At 43.1% G+C, this 21,445-nt stretch overlaps 1 protein-coding gene across 1 annotated transcript in view; it reads right to left on the bottom strand.

The window, feature by feature from the left end:
* myt1lb (myelin transcription factor 1-like, b) overlaps window positions 1-20,974 on the bottom strand; it is a 78,175-nt gene extending 57,201 nt beyond the window's left edge. Inside the window, exons 1-5 of the mRNA XM_085343552.1 lie at window positions 20,566-20,974; window positions 13,076-13,189; window positions 8,191-8,249; window positions 7,587-7,632; window positions 5,370-5,403 (exon numbers count right to left, since the gene is read on the bottom strand). Coding sequence (XP_085199678.1) covers window positions 5,370-5,403; window positions 7,587-7,632; window positions 8,191-8,249; window positions 13,076-13,189; window positions 20,566-20,974 — 662 coding nt within the window. The remainder of the gene's footprint in view (window positions 1-5,369; window positions 5,404-7,586; window positions 7,633-8,190; window positions 8,250-13,075; window positions 13,190-20,565) is intronic.
* Window positions 20,975-21,445: the final 471 nt, after the last annotated feature.

The raw sequence follows: 21,445 nt of genomic DNA, 5'->3' as shown, positions 1-21,445 counted from the left end.
GGGAGGAAGGAAGGCAGGGAAGGAGGCAGGAAAGGATAGAGTGTTAGGAAGGGGAAGAGGAGGAAGGAGAGTCGGGCATGCTGATGAAGTGATATCTCCATGTTTATTTTAGCTGTCTTTAATTATCTTCTGTGCACAGCGTGCCTTGGTGTGTTATAAAACCACGAGCGGTGAAAGAAAAGACTTCCATTCTTGCTGCTCTTGGATCGATGCAGCGGCGCCCGTCAGCCCCGCGGCGATGTGCAGAATGGCTGCAGGGGCTCGAGCCCGTGGGCGGCTCGGAGCGACGACCCCGAGCAAAAAAGGGTGGGTCAGTGTAACGCAGCCTATGGTGGAGCTATAAGGACGAGGGAGACGTGTGGGTGAGACAAAGAGAGGAGAGTGGATCTGTGCCGTGTCAATCGCTTCCTGTTTGGCCTCGTTTCAGCTCTAACGCTGACGATCTAAAGCCCTCTTCCTCGGCCAGGCGGTGACCACCTCATCTCTTTTGTGAGGGAGCAGGAGTCTGACAGGGGAAAAATGAGGAGCTTTAGCCGTTATCCTCCTTACTTAACTGTTCTCAACACTTCAGAGATAAAGCACAGAGGGACTGACAGCAGAAATCTCTGTGTTCAAAGTGAAATCGAGCAAATCTGGATTTGATTTCCTTGATGTATTTATATTTTTTGCACTGAGTTTCTCAGGATTTTGCAGCTTCAGTTCCATTTTTGGATGAAGAACTGAACACAACATAAAAATATCTGCACGAATCTTGGCCTTTGTTTGAAATCAGGGGAATTCTTAACACCATAATTAGCAGAAGCCTGTGCTGTCCTAGTTATGTAAGATGGCTCTTTTTGTCTTTTTGAAATTGGATTACCGCAGGAGGAACCATTTATTTCAAAAATGGGGGGGCTGGGGGTAATTTTTATATCTCACAGTCTCCGGCAGAAAGCTGTCCTCCGCCGTCGAGCCCATGCGCAGTTCTTATACACCCCAATAAACATGATTAGCATGGCAGACTGTAAATATGCAAATGACAGAGGAGATGTGGAGCGAATGTTTATGCTGTGAGCTTTCCCGTCTGCACAAACTCGCCTCCCCGTCTATCTCACGGTGAGCTTTATGGAGACGGGGTCCTCTCTTAAAGCCACCTTTGCTTTTTTCTTTCATAAAAGAAATTCATCCATGTAATTGGAGCTTTAAACGTGAAAGGATGCCTTTTCCTTCAGTGTCTTTGCTGCTTTAGCTGCGCACAGATGAAGGCAGCTGCAATGGCCGCATGCTGAAAGCACCCTCTCTAAACAGCTTCTTCCCACATGAATCTGAATTATGCTCTATATGCGTGCCTTTCTGCTGCACTCTGACTTCAATTAGCCATCCTGCACATCTATGATTACTGTGCCAGTTGATGGTGACTGAAAAGCCACTGAAAAGTCAGAGACCCCACTGGTGTACTGCGGCTGAGACCTGAGATCCCACTGCCTCAAATGATTTACATTCTGTATAATCTATGAAAGCGACTTAAATAAAGTTAATCTGAGTGGATGAAATGTGCCCTACAGCACAGCTGCTGCTGTATTTATCATGCCAGTTATTCACCAAAGTGGATCTTTTCTTCTCTTTTAACCTTAACATCTTTATTGTCACTCCATTACAGCAGCTTTGCATGATTCACAGTCCAAAATAATCCTTTTGTACGTCACACCGGTGCAGCTCCTCAGATCGTCCTCTGTATGAAACAAGCTGTTTTAGCAACTTTCTTCTGATTGGCTGCCCCTCCTAAACAAAGGTGGGTGGGGCTTCTTTGCACAAGCTGACCATATTAAGAATATCCCCTGTCTATGACATCACCTCGATCTAAAAGTAGAAAAAACCGTGACAATCTGTTCAGGGATTACTGCACATCCGCTGATTATTAGAAACATGGGCCATGTGAATGTCACTCAGGTCCATTTACCATATGCAAGCCTGATATTGATAACATTACCTAGACACTTAATGCACTCGATCTTGGTCCAATAAAAGCATTTACCCAAACACATTTATTTATGGATCAGCCGTATTAAACCTGGAGCGGTTCTTAAAATATATTGAATTCATAGATTTTTATGGTTTTAAATCAAGTTTGTTTCTGTTTTTTATAACAATTCTCTAACAATGATATAATAACAAAGGACAGCAGATCGGGATATAAACTAATGTGTAGATAAATATTAAAGTATGAATATTTTAAAAAGAAAGAATGGAAAATTATGTAAAATCAGCCTTTAAAGTATTATCAGTAAAATCAGGTCAAAAAGGTTTGTGTTGGTTTTGGGGATTTTTTCACATAAATCAACAGTTTTCATCTTAGAAATTATTAGTTTTTCATATTAATTTCTTTACGCAGCACTATATTTGTCTCTCACTGCATTTGTAACTGTGATCATATAGTGTCCATGCTGAATAGGATTTTAAACACACATACGCAGAGCCGAACGGCCCGTGTCAAGCGTGTTCGCCCTGAAGACTATCAGCTCTCCGGGGAGAGAGGCCATCGAGCAGCATTATCGACATTATAGACGCCTCAGCCTGGAGATAGGCTTCCCATCGATCCCCTGATTAATTACTATCTGCAGGCAGCAGCACAGTGAGGGATGGAGGAGGAGGAGGTGAGAATGATAGAAAAGGGGGAGAAAGACTGAAAGAGAGGGGGAGAGAGCAGGGAGAGTACACCTTGGACTATCTATGAATATCAGCTAAAGGCTACGCAGTAATCTTCCAGGTGGAATATTATTTATTGATATATAGGTAGGCAGGAACCCTTATCTTACCCCCCGAACACACAGCCAAGGACAAAGTGAAACTCACACATTACTGTGGTGGAAACAACTCGCAAAGATGAGTAGAGGACACTGAAGCATCCACACTTTCAACCAGGTGACACAACATGGCTAATAGAGAAAAACAAGCATGCCACATGTATATTCGAGCCTCTGTGCGCACTGTCAGCACCTCCTTGTCTTAGCCTCCACCGTCTAACCAGAAGAGTCCGTATTGGTTAAGAGATAGCCTGGATTGCACAGTGTATCCACAGCTTTGTTAGGAGCTGTTCAGGTATTTCACAGAGTGACACGGCCCGAATGGAGGCGCATAAGCTTATTGACTTATGTTACAGCGGGTCGACAGTCTCAGGGGGACGAGGAGTGAAGCCGCAGCCTTTAACTGGAGTTCATTAATGGTAACTGCTTGTCCTGACCAGTCGCCCTCCTCAGGGGAAGGAAAATAAACAACCAAAACCTGCACTTCCTCTAATGTCCACTCGAAAACTGAGTCAGGCCATTACTGGGTTGTGGCCTCTCTGACTAACAGCTAGGCTTCACCTGAACTGGACCTCTGAACCATGTATGGAGCATTTTAATGACATTATCCACCAACAGTGTGGCTGCTGTGGTGTTACTTAGCGCTGGGTATTGATTCGATTCCAACTCACAAGGTCCCTATTCGATTTGATCGTAATGTTACTAACAGACCGCCCAGGAAGTCTGAGCTCGTTTTGAGGGAAATTCAAGGATTTTATTTGGCAATGCAGAAGTGCCTTAAATGTGCCTTACTTTTAATGGCCACAAGGGGGCAATACACGTGGTTGCCCACACCTTTAAATTGCCCTTTAACCTCCTAGGACCTGGTGTCCACATATGTGGACATCACATTTTGGGTTATTTAGACCAAAATACTCAATTTTGCTCTACAAGCACCTGATATTCACTTATGAGGACATTATGCTGCTCCTGTTCTATCAGAATTTTAAACGAATATCCTCATATGTGGCTCTGATTTTTCTTAAAAACAAAAATAAGGTAAAAAAAAAAATCTGGTAATTCTTTGTTTTTACATTCATCGGACCCCAATCAGCCCAAATATCAAAGAGAAATTAAAAATGCTGCTGTGGAAGAGTTCAGGTCTTAGGAGGTTAAAGTTAACGTCACTTACAACCTTATGGAAGTCAAATAATTTGCTGTAATGAGCACATAAACCTCATTTAAACCAGGAAGTCCTGTTTTTCAAGGAAGATCTGGCCATGAAGGCACAACCTTAAATCATATAAAACATGAATAACATAATACTTTATAAAAAGCTCTCAACTCTCCCTGACAGACAAAAGCCTCCAGCTTTAGAGAGCTTATTGGTGACCAGAAAGGTTCAAAGGTTATGCAAAGGTTCAAAATAAGAAAAAGTTCAGAGAAAGTTCCGGGTCCCCAACAAGGAGCCGACTGTGATTAGCATAAATCACAGGAACAGGTTTGTGCTGCTGTCTCGTCAGGCTGAATGAGAAGCTTGACTCTGTACAGCCAGCTGAGTAAAGTATGGTGTCATCTGCATAAAGGTGCACTTTAGCTGTAAACATATTCTGTGCTACATATGTTATTAATGATAGTGCAAATTAACCTGAACCATGGTGGACTCCTCTGAAACTCTTCAGGAAACCTGACATCTGAAGCTTCCAGCAGCATCACCAAGTCTGCCTAACAGCAGCTCGACACAACCAAACCAGACTCGGATCGACAAATACAACAACACAATTATTCTTCTGGTCCATTAATATTGTGATTTGTTCCCAACATAGCTGTTGGTACCATGACCCAGTCGAACGTCAGACTTTCGTCAGTTTCACCTAAGATATTAATATCAGCCAAACATATAAGCTAAGAGTTTATTTCAGATTAACAGGGTGATAATTGTTTAAACCTGGAGGGTCACAGCCTTTCATAAGATGCCTGATGTTAGTCTGGAGACTGTCAGGTGAGTAATATACATCGTGTAAATATAAAGCAAACAAGATGTTTTTTACAATTCTATCCAACATTTTCTTTTTCTAGCAGCACTTTCCAGCACGAAGCTTTAACAGCTTAAATGTGGCTCCAGTCACGTTACCTTACTTAAAGCAGGTAAATTAAGCTAATTAGTATCTTGAAGTAGTTCCTGACACAGTGGATGGTTTTAGAAATGACGGCACTTCCTAAAACTGTTCTGAGAGGAAACTTTTCCAGTGACAAAGAGAATAAAGTTCTACCTTCCACCCACTCCACTCACCCAGCGAGAACTTTTAGGGCTGTAGGCGTAGAAAGAGAGAAGGAAATGTGCTGAATGCTTAATACATTGATAATCGACCATCATCGAAATAACATTGAGAACATTAGACAAAAACAGACAAGAAATCCTCTTATTTAATATTTCATGTGTGGAGTTGGAAAAAGAAAGTGGTGCATGTTTTTGTTCTGCTGTTATCAGAGGATGTCCAAAGGGAGGGACGCGAGTGTGGAACTCACACAGGAAGAATCTCGAGTATGGGATCATCATGGAAAACAGGCAGGTTTGTGTGTGTGTGTGTGTTCATTCCCACTGACCTGAAAAGCTCTGTTAATGCTGGATCCACAGGCACTGGAAGAGAAACACAGAGAGATTATGAAACATGTGAAATCCGCCTGAACGGCCACGACTGTGACTCTGCATCAGTTTCCTGCGACATCATCAGGGAAACACTCGAAGCTGGAGAGAACGTCACTGAATGCAGGCGTATATTCATCATCTGTACTTGTGTCTGAGGACATGTGTGTGATCTGTCTGCAGCTTATTACTCTCGTCTGAATGTTTGGATCAACAATATGGAAACGATGCAGTGTCACAAAGTTGTCACTTTCATATATGTATGAAGACCAGGACGACTACATGAATGTGAGTCAGTGGACTTCACACTGAAATTTAACACCTGTTCTAAAACTGATAAATATTATATCATATTTGATAAATTAAAAAAACTGAAACTAATAATAACAAAGCTTTTAAGATAAACATTAAAAACTACTGTCAGACGACAGTTTAACGTTAATAAACTGTCTCTAAATCTAAATATTACAACATTTGGAAACTGAAAAGAAATTCATTCAAATCTATGATTTAAAATTAAAAGAATTATTGCAGGAAAAATCTCAACATGGTGACAAATATGATTATAAAAATTCAATATACTTTATAATATAAGAGTCGAAATTTCATTTGTAATTTCTCTGTGGCAGTATTTTATTTTGATATAATATTTTTATATGATATGATATATATACACATTTGGGTTTTGTGCTAGTAAAAAGTAAAACGCTGTCATGTTTGCACACGATACACGTTTATTTTGCTGTATTCAAAGGCAGCTGGAGCAGAAACGTTTGGTGTGACGATAAGAAATAATCTTTAAACTTTCATGAAAACAAAATTGGTTCGATTATTTATATTTAACATCTGTGATTTAAAAAAGTGCAAAGTGTTCAAGTGTCACGAGTGATCATAAATTAACAAATAAATATGTTGAAAGGAAAAAAGTAACGTTGTGAGATCCGAGCCATCACAATGAGAATAATTTAGATATAATGTGTCTTTGGTTTGTTGGAATATTTCACTTTAATTTCATGGGACAAAAAGCATGTAGATGATGGAAACTCTGAAAGTAACAACAACAACAATAACAATAATAATAATAATAATAATAAAATGGATTATTCCTAAAAATGCAAGTCTAAAAACCTGAACTCGAAGTCACCAAGATCCCATAATTTCCTTGTACATGAACAGTGGCAATAAAGTGCTATTCTATTCTATTCTATTCTGACGTTTGGGATCCTGTCACATTTCACTGTGTGTTATACTTGTATAACTATGCATGTGACAAATAAAAAACCTTGAACCTTAAACCTTGAACCTGTCCTTTGGTGCACAGACGTGACCCTTGACCCAAACAGCAGACTCGTTGCTGTGTGTGTATGACCTGCAGGACTGTTAGATGTCCGTTTGAGATGATTTGTATGTCACTGATTGCCAAAACTAAACTTTTTTAAATGCTGCTTGTCTAACAGCTTTAACTGCTACGTACAGCCTGAGTGGGCGTTACACAGCTGGGACTAGTTTCACAGATGAGAGCTGTAGAAGGATACGGGCTTAAACATCACTGGGATTAGCAAACAAAGGTCAAAGGTCAGTCCCATGTTATACTGCAGATGCTCTCTGTTTAAATGATTCTGTCTAAATGAAGGGAACGATGATCTCAGTGACACATCTTTGGTTTCGCCTGAACTTCAATCACACGGCTGACGAGCTGCTTGATCCTCGTGATGGAGGAGCAGCGGTCACCACTTTCATCCTCGCCTGGTCAAAGATGTCGGGCACTCAGAGTTGGAGGGGATAAAATATGAATGTAGCATCTTAGATGTTTCAGACAGAGTGGACTGAGCCTCGGTTCAGTTTTACTGAGATGTTCCAAAGGAGAGTCGCTGACAGCTGCCGTTTCTTTGGTTTAAATAAAGTTCAATAACCTGTTTTCACTTCGCAGGGTTTCATAGGAGTGGATATCGCTGCGGTAGATATTTCATTGTGAACAAAGCTCTTAAAATGTGGATTTCTGTTTCTGTCAGATATAAAACGAGCGATAGAGGAGCAGAGAGCCGCGAGAAAAGCCAACTCGAGTGTGACAGTCTGGGATTTGTGCAGTAGCGTGTGTGCGCTGTGTGTGTTTGTGTTGGGGGAGTGAAGGTCACCCTGAATGGTGTATGTGTGCATGTGTGTGTGTGTGCAGATACCTTTGGAGCGTGTGCGATGGCGCTTATCATCTGCATCCACCTCCATCTGCAGAGAGGCACAAACAAGCTGTTAAACACACAACAGACACGTCGCAAAATTAGCTTTCATTTGGATCCATGTTCGCTCAGGTGCTCGGGACTTTTCTGCAGCTTGTCAAACATTTCAATTCACACCCGACATTGGAAAGAACATTTCACGAGACGACTGACGGCAGCGTTTGTGTAAATGATTAAAATCCTTCAGTAAGATTTGAGTTGTCGCCCTGCACTGGTAACAGAGACCTAAAAACCTCATGAAAGCAAACAGCCAAACCCACGGGTGTAACGCCAATGCTGTGCTTCGCTTTTCCTCAGAAACTCTTTGGGAACCGTATTAATTTCCAAAGTCTGACCACAACAGATGTGGTCACACAGACTTTTTTTTTTTGTATCGAAAAAATATCGAACCGTGACACCAAAGTGTCGAACCGAACCGAACCGTGAATTTTGTGTATCGTTGCACCCCTAATAAACATGTGACTGTTCAATCAGTCATGTTACAGATTTATTGACCTCATCAAACACAGATGGCTCTTCATTTACTGGGATAAATATTCCACCTTACTTTCACATGGAGCCCTGCTGTGGGGCTGAAGAACAGTATTTCCTGGTCACACAGCTGTCCTGAAGGAGGAAGCACTTTGTGTATCAGGGCAGTTTAACATGAGGACTCCCATCATTGCTGGAGCCCCTGGTGGGCGTTAGAGGAACTGTAGGTTTTATTTCTTTATTTTGGCCGGCCTCTCCCTCAAAGATGGGTGAGGAGTACATCCATCCAGGAGGGGCTCAGAAAGCTGACGAATTAGCGCTTCTGTCAGGACAGAATATTTTACTTGGATCACTGAAACCAATATCAAAACACTGAGCTGCACAATAAAAGCACTTCCTGTCCGCACCATTAGAAGCTCCTCCTGCTGATTTGAAGTGATTGTTGGGAATCATCTAACTATTAACATGAGCCATGCGAGCACACAGCCAGCACACGAAGGAACAAAGACTTTTACGTCTCCATGAAAGGCGCAGATACTGCAGCATCCGTCCTGGAAGAGCTGACATGAGGTATAAAAACCCACAAGGTGACTTTTCATCCAGTCTGAGGTGGATTACACATGTTGGAGCGATAGCATCGCCGCTGCTCGTTGTTCCAGAGAAGCTTTGATAAAACAGGAGAGCACTGGGCATTTTAGTCTCATTTTAATCTCCCGCTCTCACACACACCAACAACACACGCTCAGCCGGTCCCTCCTTACTGCACTAATAAGATTTACGAGGTATCCTCGCTTTTCATCATTTTATTTTTCTCCCGTCGAAACATTTATGGGCGTTCGTAAAGAAACACACCATTAGAGCTGAGGGGCTCTACAGTAAAGTAAGTGTGGTGTTAATAAATCACGTTTAATAAAAAGAGACATCCAAACAGGGCCTCCGTCACAGCCCAAACCTGCCAGGCAGGCATGAATATTTAGGGACATCTGGAAATAAAGCAGGGACGCTCCGAGGTGTTGGGATTTATGACGGCTCGTTGAGAGGATAAACCTGCCTCAGAGGGATGTGCAGGTCTGACATACATGAGCCCCAGCGGTATCATGGGTGGGACAAACATTGCTGCGTGGCCACAAGAATTTGATTTAGTTTGAAACTTTGGACTTTGGATTATTCTTCACGGTTTTCGCTTCACTTCATCAGCGGAGATGAAGCAGGATGTTAGTCCGACATACGTCAGCACGTGCGGTTCAGTCGGGAGGCCCTGCAACATAAAGCACCTTTAAAAATGTCTCCAAATCTCTCAGCTGCCTCCAACATCCTGTGAACTGATTTGTAAGCGACGGCTGGCCTTTCCATGCGTGCAGAGGAGATATGAGCTGTGGACTACAGTGTGAGCCCGGCTTGTTTAAATGCACACACATGCATACTAACAGAGCCTATCTGACGCTGTCAGACTTTCTCTGAGGGTTTGAAGCGAGGCCCGAGTCGCTGCCGAACACGAGCGGATCCGGGAAGCCTCGTCGTTTACTTCCCTCGAGCTTCCTCGGGAGACTTGGACCTGGGAAGCGCGCACGCCTCTGCAGCTCGCCATATGTTGGCGAGTCATGCGTATTCCGTCTGGCATTTTCTCTCTCTTAGCACCCCATGGGAAAATGTCACGGCTGTAATGAAGGTTAGCCTGCTTATTGAGGATTAGTTGGAGGCCCACTCCTTCTCTGTCTGTGTCTCAATTAGAGCTGGGATCAATGGCATTAAAGGCCCAGATGAATGACCACTGAGTCACGCTGATCCCTGCTCCAAAAGTTCACACTGCTTAGTTAAGAAAACACCTCGAACAATGAGAAAACTCTGCATGTGTGATTATTTCTGCACAGCAAGCAGATTTAACCCAACTAACTGATTGTGTGTCAAAATGAAAGCTGTCCACTGAACTTTCGGTAAATGTTTAAGTTAATGAATTTTCCTTTTTTTTTTTCATAAACTCATCGTTCATCGTTTTCAAAGTAAGAACTGTGATTCAAAGCAGGACACGAGGGGATGGCAGCTGGAGACAGTAACCAACAAACGTTTGATCCTGTTGTCGTTGAAGCAGTTTGGTGCTTTAACACATCCATGAAACAGGAATAAGACGCTCAGTCATCAGTGTGTGACTGGATGAAGAGGAAACAAATCTGTTGCCGTCTACATCCACAGAAACTCACATCAACTGTTTCCAATCAGACTCCAGAAGCTCACAGGCCTGAAACGCGCAGCAACTTTGCTTCTATATAAGAACAAAACCAGAATATAGTTGCTGACGACCTGTCTGTGATTATTAATGAGGCCGTGAAAAACCTCCATCAGTCAGACTGAGACTGTTTGCAGACAGGTTGCATCCCAGCAGGTGACCTTGGCCAAGGTTGCTCAGATACTTGCAATCAGTCCCTGGCATCGCCGGGGAACCGCATGTCCTGTTTGGAAGAAGGTTAGTGCTCCCCCCGGCCCCCCACAGTTTGTACACTTCATCCATTACAAAATAATAAAACAATATGTTAAATCTAAAATATGAGTAACCTGCAGAGTTACCCAGTCATGGTATGCACTGTGTTTGGTGACGTTTGCATCAAAACATCAAAACTAAAATGATATTTTTCAAAAACAAAGTTATTACAGGCCATTAAAGTTTAACAGCAAAGATCAGAGTTTTTTATTTTTCTACACTGACAACAATAAACGGCTTCATCAGCTTTCACAGGCTCAACAGTAATCCTTCCTGCTAAAATTACAGGAATTATTATAAAAGTTTCAGCAGAATTTAGTCTGAAGTTGGACAACAGCCACAAATGTTTGTTGGCCAGTTAAAAAAACAGAAACACAAAATCTCAGCTTGAACATTAATGTTGCAGTCAGCCAATCACGTTTCAGACTGGTGTAGGACTCAGTGGCGCCTAGATGAACCCTCTGATGAGCGCCGCGTGTTCGTGCAAACATGACAAACACGTGTTCAGCAGTGCTGCGAGGCACAGCTCAGACTATCACTGTTTTTTATTCTCCGGGATCTTTATGACGTCACAGAGCTGGCCCTTACATGGTCATCCCAGGCACAGAAGCCACACCTACCTTCTGTTTATTTGTCACAGAGTGCCAATCAGAATAAAATGCTTTAAAGGGGGAGGAGCTAAAGCAGTTTCAGACAGAGGATGAGGTGAGGCGGTTAAAGAAGGATTATTACGAGGAGAGAATCATGCAAAGCTGCTCACTGATGAAACCACAGAGCTGGAAGCAGCAGAATGAGTCCAGTTCAGAGAGGCTGAGAGTTTTGATGCACAACCTTAATGTTAATGAAGGTAACGGAGTAATTCACTCTTCATTTCACGCATGACGTCCTCGTGGGTTTGTTTGGTAGAATCCAAACCGAGCACAATCCTTTTAGCGCGTCCTTATTCGGAAGTTCTTCACGTGTTTTCTGATTTGCATCCATGAATATTAGCCTGGGCTGCACAAACACACGAAGCCAGGTCATGAACGGGAGCGAGACTCTTAATTCAGCTCACATATAGGAAACAGCAGCAGCACTGATCAGAGTCGAGATCAATGCCAAAATAAAATGCATCAAAAAATGTAAAAAAGGTTTCAGGGAGGAGAAACGGGGTTAGCATTGGAATATGCACAGAGACACAGAACAAGCATTTTGTATGTGTGTGTTTACGATTTAGGTGGTGATGGGGGAGGGGGGGGAGGGGGTGGGGCTCAGACATCTGTCACAACAGTTCACATCGTCATTGCTTCCCTTTGTTTTACCCTTGAAGTTTTGGGAGAATGCGTTTCAGGCATATGGCGCCCAACCCCACCCTCACACACATACACACATTGATATTCTGTGCAGCGTAGCAGCAGGGGGGAGCCACCAAAACCGTGCTGGCATTATCGAATTTCACTGCAAATAGGTATTTACGCCGTGCATCATCCAGTGGCAGTAAACACGTGTGCCAAACCGACGCTAAGTGCATCTGAATTAGTGTGAAGGGCCGCCGAGATAGCATCTGAGTGGGCGTTCGGCGTGTGTGTGTGTGTGTGCGCGTGTGTGAGGCTGAAATCTGGGGAGTGATTCCTAACTAGGAATGAAAATGGTTTTGGTGGGTGACAGCAGCTGTGCAGGGCGCTGAAATGCTGCGATCGCAATAGAATAAAACAATTTATGAGCTGGTCCGCCGATGACAGCGCGCTGTAACGGTATGGATGTGAAACTAACCTGATTTCTTTAACGCCTAAGCGGGTCTCGTGTTTTATCCTTCATAAAACTCTGATTTTATTCAGCCTCGCCATCCGGGACGCTTGGAAAACATTCCATCTTTGAGCCTCGCATTTGATCGTTACTAAACATAAAAGCAGCTGTAAACATCTGGGCTTCTATAGTCACCTGACCCTACACCACAGTTCAGACTTAGCCATAAAGGATGGACACGCCACCAGGACATGTTTGTGCGATCTTTCCGCTGCTTTGGTGGAGCCAGAGGTGACCACATCTATGCAACAGGGTGCAGCTATAAGCTAACACTAGCACTAAAATGTACCTGTGCAGTTCTTTCTACTGTCCTGCAGGGGGCGACTCCTCTGGCTGACTGTATGGAAAATAAGCTTCCTGCTCACTTTCCTGATGACTTCATGGTCTCAGGTGCTTTCCCAGGAAGCAGGACAGGATTCAGAGCAGGGGATCGATAAGCTGATAAATTAAAATAAAAAAATCTGGTTCCTAAATGTTTGGCTGAAGCTTTTATTGGACGGATCGCTGAATCTGCTTTTTATATCCAGGCAGCGATCGAAGCTGAAGCTCCAGAACCTGCAGTTTGGTTTTGCCAACACATTTTTGTGTGAGCAAATAAATAAATCAGAAATCAGTACAAAGAGTCATAAAAGCTCATTGTTGCCATGATTTCAGGAGGAAAACCAACATGAATGGCAATGATCCTGCAGACGCGCTGTACCTGAAGCGTTGTGGGCGTGACACAGCTCGTTGGCCCCGACCTCTGCTTCCAGCGTGACCTTCTGACGTTCGGCGAGGGAGGAGCGGCTCACCACGTCTCCTCCAAACTCATTTTCTGCACAGAGGGAGGAAGGAGAACACGCATCATTAAAATCATTCCCAGAACAATCACATTCACACACAGAGCCGTGACAGGATCTGAAATTTCCTCTCCTCCTTTGACTCCGGGCTCATGAATAGTCATATAGCGTCAGCTATGCGGCGCACGCCAAAGCCAACGCTGATTTCCGCCATAACGACGGCCGCTTGTCGTGTGCGATAGGCTTGGCAACATGGGGTAATTAGCTAGATCTATCATCTGCTGCAGGAAGTGGGGACAAATATAGCTAATGATCCGTGCCTGCCTCCATGATTTCTCTCCTCAGCTCTCCATCCTCTGCTGAGCGCGAGGAAGAGGAGGCAGAGAGGGGGAAAAAAAATGACCCGAGATGGAGAAAGGGAAGAAGACGGAAGAGACGGAGGTGTGAGAGAACATGTCAACCCTCCCTCTGCCTGTCAATGCTCCTCCATCCGCTGCAGCTAATTGAGAAAACGTATGGAACGAGAACAGATGAGGTGTCGATGGTGTATAGAGTGAAGGCCCCCATAGGGAGCGCAGCAGACGGCCGTAACACACACACACACACACACACACACACACACACACAGACGCACACACACACACACACGCTGAAAGCAGAGTGAATCCAAACAATAGCTGCTCCCTGAGGACTAACACCCGTACACTGAGTGTGTCTGCGTTATGTAAAAGGAGTGCTGGTGCTTAAGCGGACTTTACTTTGAACCAGCAGGGGGTCTCTTTCTACCCCCCATCCACACACACACACACACACACACACACACACACACACACACGCACGCACGCACGCACGCACACACACACACACACACACACCTCTGCTTTCCATTTTCTTTGCAGCGTTTCTTCTTTGTAGTTTGAATGGTGCGTGCGGAGGCAGCGTGGGTGGGGGCTGTAAGGGGATCGCACAAACAACTTTGAAAGTGGCTATTAACAGGAAACCCTAATGTGAAACAATGGGACACTCAAACTATATTTTCACTTCACGAGCGCGGCCCCGCTGCCTTTGTTTCATGAAAAAAAAAAACGCGTCAGAGGCTGCCGGTTCGTATTTGATTACAGCCTCCGGGGCATTTCATTCAGAAAACGTGGGAATAAAACAAAGTCGGAGCGAATTCGGACGTGGGTGGCTGCGAGAAATGTAAAACCTGCAGATAAAACAGCAGCTCGAGAGGTAAAAGAATCAATCGTGCCGTTTGCTTCCTGTTTCTGAGCACCTTTTTAGGCGAACGCTCGTCTGTCTGTCGGACGACTGTGCAAAAATGTTTTCATCTAAGAAAAGTAGCATCCAGTGAAAATGTAGAAAAAGTTCAAATGTTTAACTGTAAATTAAAGGGTGTTCTCAGTGATGGACTGAAGACGCCAAAAATGGAGGTGACTTGAGCCCAGAGAAGGTCTGAGATGATCCAACCACAGCACGAGGTCGTTAATCTGCTGCTGCACAGTTTGGAGTAAATCTACAGCGTCAGGTTTGAAAAAGCTGCACAGAAACATCAGTAATAATCAGGTCTCACCCAAAGTTTCCATTTCTGTTTAAACATTCTGATATTATCTTCACATCATCATTCAAAAGTTTCATGTTTTATTATTTTTTACCTGTTTAGCATCTTTCTGTTAAACGGGTTTGGAAAAATTCATCTGTGTTCATCTTTACTTGCAATAATATCAATAACTACAGCAGGTTAGCTCCTGTATTTGAGTTCAGCAGCAGTCACAGGACAGAGTAAACTAGAGGTGGGAATCACCATACATCCCACGATACGATATTATCACAATACTTAACGCGCGATACGATATTATTGCAATTTTTTAAAATATTTTGCGATATTCAGATTCTGTACATAAAGGTAAACTTCATCAATATTCATTTTATCTAATATCAAAGTCTCGCACTCAGTCTTTCTCTCATTTCAGTCAGTTTTATTGGTGACAAACTGAACGGTTTGTATTACAGTCTAGTCCAACTTAACTGAATGCAACCATCTGGTACAATTATAGCTTTCTAAACTATGCAATTTATGAAAACTACGCAGCCCATTCAGCAACTGAAGAATTTGAAAGTAAATTAAAACAAAATATAATTTTACATTAAATAAAAAAGTTTTAAACTTAATTAAAATAAAACATGTCTTAAATTAAAATAAGTAAACTGTCATGTTTATCGCTGCCAAAAAACAGTTAAACACATTTGGACAGTGAAGGAATGTCAGGATTCTTGCTCAGAAAAAGGATCAACAGGCTCTGAAGTTAGAGCACAAAAACCTTTTTTGTAACAAAATATCGATTTCTGCTGTCCCTGTATCGATACATTATTAGCAAACAAAATATCACGATACTACACAGTATCGATTTTTTCCCCCACCCCTAGAGTAAACCTCTGGAGTCAAACATCTGGAGAGGGCAGCAAATAACCAACATCCACACAGCCAGCACCGTGCAAAACATTTATCAAGGTCTAAACCATGAAGAAAAAACTGTAGTTTTCTTGTAATTCACTCCACAGGAAGTCATGAGACTGGTTCAGTCGCTCTGTTGGCTAGCAAGTTTGGTCAAGAAGTTGGACCTTGGCTCAACTTCCTGGAATGTTTACCAATGAGCTTTGGTGACATACGTCCATAAATAGATACTGGGAAAGATTCTCAGAGTCCTCAAGCAAACATCACAAACTAACCCAGATCCAGATCCTGCAGGATCCAGCTCAGACACAGACACCTGCTAATCACTGCTCAGTAACATCCACATAAAATCCCAGAACTTATCTTAATCTCACAGCAGCCAAGTTATTTTCAGATGATGTCATTAAAAATGGTCCCAAATGCTCCAACAGCACAAACAGTTAGCAGGCAGCTAGCTGCTACAGCCGCCTGTGTCACCATCCACCTGTCAGTCAAAGAGGCCACGCCCCCAATAATGCAAGCTTTACATTTTAATAAAATGTAAACAGGCACCAAAAGCAGTTTCTGTATCAGGCTGTAAACATGTTTAGTTTAACATGGGAGTCTGTGGGCACGGACTGGCTGGTGGAGCCTCCAGTGGACGTCAGAGGAACTGCAGGTAGTTTCATTGAGCTTAACGTGAGTAATCAGCACAAGTTTTATGTAGCGTCTCCTAACTAAGGACAAATTCATCAAGTGTTGCGAATGATTTCAAGTAAATTTCTCCTCCTTTTACCCCATTAAATACCCAAAAACACACACACACACACACACTCCTGGGTCTTTATAATCAGAGTGCAAGTGATGGGTCTGTCCTCTGATCAAGGTCTTCATGTGGAGGCTGATGACAAATCACAGCTCTGTGACTCCTCATCAGCACGAAGCGTGTGCGTGTGAGAAAAGAAGACCGAAAAAGGTGTGTATCTGCAGCAGAAAGCGATGCAGCGTGGCTGTTGGTGGTGTCGATGTTGTTCCGGTCATGCAGTCGGTTTGCTAATCTGCACGTTTCAGCACAAGGACAGCGACAGGCAGCAAAGCGGAGGAGGAATCGGCCTTCAGCTCGAATGGGAACACACACACACACACACACACACACACACACACACACACACTCTTACACAGTCGCACACTGGGATGTGCACACAGCTATTCTTGTTCCCCTCCTTTGTTACAAAGGAAGAATATATGACCAAGGACTGTTAAGACTGTGTGTGTGTGTGTGTGTGTGTGTGTATTCCTAAGAGAAAAAGAAGAGACCATGCCTGCCCTTTTCTGGGCTTCTCTATCTATCAAAGCCACAGTACACACTGTAAATAGGCTGGAAGACTGGCTGCACACACGCACACACACACACACACACACACACACACACACTCTCTCACTCACTGTAATGATACCCTGTTGTATGGTGATGTACACTGCAGTATGGGAAATGGGCTGTGACACAAACTACACACATCACACCCAAAGAAATCACACCAGTCACACAGAAACACACACACATATAAGCACATATTACAGCAGAGACACATGCTTTATTCATGTGATGTGTAAGCAAGCACGCGCACGCACGCACGCACGCACACACACACACACACACACACACACACACACACACACACACACACACACAGCCTCTGAGAGCAACTGGGGCTGCCTGACCTACATTCTCGATATGTATACAGGCTGAGAGGAGATGAAATCTCTCTCTGTTTCTTCCTCTATGTTCTGTATCCTCTATTCTCCTCACTGCCTCGGACACACACACACACACACACGCACAGAGGAGATGAAGAAGGACTCAGGCTGCAGATGCATCCTCAGCCATGTGTGTCCTGATTCTTCATCTTTGCTGCTTTAGATAACAGAAGCTCTGCTCCTCAGAGTCACAGGTAAGACCGTCTCCTGTTGGTCACACGTCCCGCGGTGGGTGATGGAGGATCTGACGCTGCTTTTTATCACCATGATATGAAGAAATGTTCCAAAATTATGAGTCAAAAACAGAGATAATCTTTATTAAACACAATAAGTTATTTACATCTCTGCAGTTTCTTTGAAGAAATGATGCTACTGAGCTGCACGCGTCTTTGAGTCTGAGTTTATATTTTCAATAACTTTACAATATTTTTGTCTTTTGCCTTCTTGTTCTTGTTTTTTATTTTATATTCTTCTTGTCTTGTCAATGAGGGAAAATAAAGGATATTTCTACTCTACTCTAACTTATTCCCTCATATGTGTCCATTTCAGTAGGCTTTATGCCATGAAGGATGAGGACAGTTACCTGCCTTCATTTTAGATGTAAGCTCACCGCTGTATGTTTAGCTAATCGACTCCATCAGTCTAACTGTTTCTGTCTCTGCATTTATTCTTTTACCGAGCTGTCGTAGCTGCTGTGACCGGGCGTCCAGCTCGGTCACAGAGAGACGATTTATCTCTTTGTATAGTTTCTAATAATGAACTCAGTAATCGCTGTGAGCCCAAAGCTCAGGCAGCAGCCTGCTCTAAACACTCAGTTTATCACCGTGTTTTCTATTCTTGGAGCTCTGTGATGTCACTGAGACTTACAAACCCCACCCACCTGCTGTTCAGAGCCACTGTAGGACAGCCAATCCAAAAGAAGCTGGCTTAAAGGTGGAGGAGCTACACGGGCTTGTTTCATACAGAATGAAGGGAGCGGCTATGAAATAAAGAAGGCTTATTATGAACTGTGACTCATGCAAAGCCTTTCTAAAAGAGTGTCACCATACAAATGTGAAGCTAGAAAACAGATCACCCCTTAGTCATTACTGCAGAAGGCAAACCGCAGCGTGTCTCTAACCTGCAGGTTAAACGCACATGTAACACACAAATGAAAACAATGTAGAATTTTATGTCTCACAAGTGAAAATAAGAGCCTTTAAAACATTTTATGACCTGCCTTTTTAAAAAAATCTAATTCAATACTTTATGAGGATCCACAGGAATAAAATATTTACATCCCCCCAAAAGCAGCGCAGACACGAGCTTCTTCAGAGAAAGGTGAGACAGGGGACGACGGCGTGCAGGCAGAGGGCGAGATAACTCGGTGATGAGAAGTGGAATTAACGTATGCCTGCGTACAAATATGTGTTTATTGGAGATGGGATCGGTCTGATAATGAAGCCAGCTGGCGCCTTTTCTCTTCTTCACGCCGCTCGCTGGAAATCAATGGACCGCAAACACACGGGGATAAAACCAGCAGCACGCATCTCCTCTCTGAAAGGCACCCGAACCTTCTAACGCCACGTCGGCGCCGTTTGCTCATGCGGCTGTGCAGAGAGCAGATCCACCTCCGGAGCGTCTGCAGGAGCTCCCCCTCCCTCCCCTCATGCCCCGACAGCACAGAGGTTAGTAATTCAAAAGGTTCTCGGTGTAAAAAAAGACCTGATCCACTATATCCCCAAACTAAACCACCCAAACCCTCTAAATCCAGCGAGGCATTACACTGACCACACTGTCAAAACATTGATACAGCACAAACCAACAAATCCTGCGACCCTGCATCCAGCCTGCTTTAATATTACAGCGTTTCCCCAACAAATCCTGCTGCAGGTGAAGAGCAAGGACGACACGTTACACGTCTCAAACTTTTTCATCACACCTTCTCATATCCAGTCACCCCACGGAAAATCAACCAATCAGCTGATTGTTGCTATGCGATATTTAACCTTCAAAATGTGAATATTTTCAGAGACCCTCCGAGTACACAGAGGTGGGAAAAGCTGGTCAAAGTCCATGAAAACAGGCGAGCAATCAAACAGAGCAGACCCATGTTTCTCCAAACGAGCTCTGAAAACTGTCGTTTACTGAGCAGCACCACTTCACTATTTCATCCAGCAATGGGGGTGTGGCCTGGCCTGACAGCCAATGAAATCTGCCCTCTTTTTTTTTTTTATATAATTGAAGTCTTTATTTGTTTTTAACATTTCACAACACTAAAACAAACAAAACAACCAACAAACAACAACAGAAAAAACCCCAAAATAAAATATAATAAAACAAAAAAAAAACAAACAAACAAAAAAAAACAAAACCCAAATCAGTTAACTCAAATCTTTAAGTCATTCCCTTACTGAGTGCCTACACAAACAAACAGTGCAGCAAGCGTACAACATGACTAAAGATAATTGCCCTGACCAAATAAGTTCCAACCATCTCAGCCAAAAACACGTCCCCACGATTTGTCAAAACCCTCCCTATCATCATTAATCCTAGCCAAGAGTTTTTCATACGACACCATTTTCAGCATAGTTTCTTTCCACCTATTATATTCTGGAGGAGACGGTTCCTTCCATACACTGAGAATAACTCGAGCCGCTGCGATAACCCCCACCTTTATAACCACAAAGTCATATTTTGAAACCCCAGGTAATACTGACCGATCCCCTAATAAGCACAGTCTTGGTGACAGGGGTATCATCAAACCAATCCACCTTCCTATTTTGTCCAATACTTTTTGCCAAAAGGGATAAACTTTCCCACATTCCCAAATAGCATGCATAAATGTCCCTGGATCTGATCTACATTTCCAGCATACATTACTGGGACTAATTCCCATTCTATAAAGTTTGGATGGAGTGAAGTACCATCTGTGTATTAATTTATACTGAGTAAATTTACCCCTGGCCTCTCTTATATATTTATCAGAGAATGACAAAATTCTGCGCCAGTCTTCTTTAGAAATTGCACAACCCAGATCCCTCTGACATATAACCCTCAAGTTTTCACATATCTCTTTTTTTGGATTGTTAAACAGTTTGTAGAAAACCGCTGCCCTATGTGCTGTACTGGACAATTCTAAAAACTCCACCACCATATTCGAGCTTTGAGCAAATTTTCCTTTGGTAACACAATCCCTTATTTGTAAATATTTCCAAAAATTATTTTCTCTTATCAAACCGTATTTTTGGGTTATTTCAGCAAATGACATAAACACTCCCCCTGAGTAAAGATCACTTATCCTGCGTATGCCTTTGACGAGCCATTCCTTCCAGAACACAGTTTTCCGCCCAATCCTTACAGCAATATTGTTCCATAGCGAGGCATAAGGTTGTCTTAGATGAGATGCTCCACACAACTTGTGCACCTCCACCCAGACAGCTTTGGAATACCTGAGCACTGGGTTATCATGAGAGTCTTGTCCATTAGTTGCCGCGCCCTGCGAGAGAACATCCAAAGGTGTGAAGGGGCTCGCTAGTTCCTGTTCGATCTTCATCCAGCTCAGCTCAGAGCCCGATCCTGTCCAGTATTTGGCCAGTCTTGACAATTCAAAAGCTAAATTATACAACTTCACATTTGGGAGGGCCATTCCCCCAATGTCTTTAGAGGCCCACATTTTCTTTATATTCACTCTCGGCTTCTTGTTATTCCACAAAAAATCTTTGATTAACTTCTCAATTTGACCAAATATGTGCAAAGGAATTCGTACAGGTAACATCATGGAAACATAATTGAACTGTGGGACCACCATCATTTTAATCACATTAATTTTACCCCATAATGTAAGATTCAATTTACCCCATTTATCCAGATTTGTTTTTATCTTTAGGAGGAGAGGTTCCACATTTGAAAGCATAATATCCTCCAAGTCGGGTTTTAATAATATTCCTAAATACTTCATACCTGAAGGTGAGTACTTAAAATTGAATGGAGTAACGCATCCAGAATGACATGATGCTGACAATGGCATGCCCTCTGACTTGTCCCAGTTTATCTTATAACCTGACAACCCTGAAAATGACTCAACACACGTGAGTAGCGCTGGTAGAGACTGCATGGG

The sequence above is a fragment of the Diplotaxodon limnothrissa genome, linkage group LG19, assembly GCF_057381915.1.
Source record: "Diplotaxodon limnothrissa isolate DT_005_m linkage group LG19, D_limnothrissa_male_GT1.1, whole genome shotgun sequence".
Classification (NCBI taxonomy): Eukaryota; Metazoa; Chordata; class Actinopteri; order Cichliformes; family Cichlidae; genus Diplotaxodon; species Diplotaxodon limnothrissa.
This window is presented reverse-complemented; position numbering and strand designations above follow the sequence as displayed.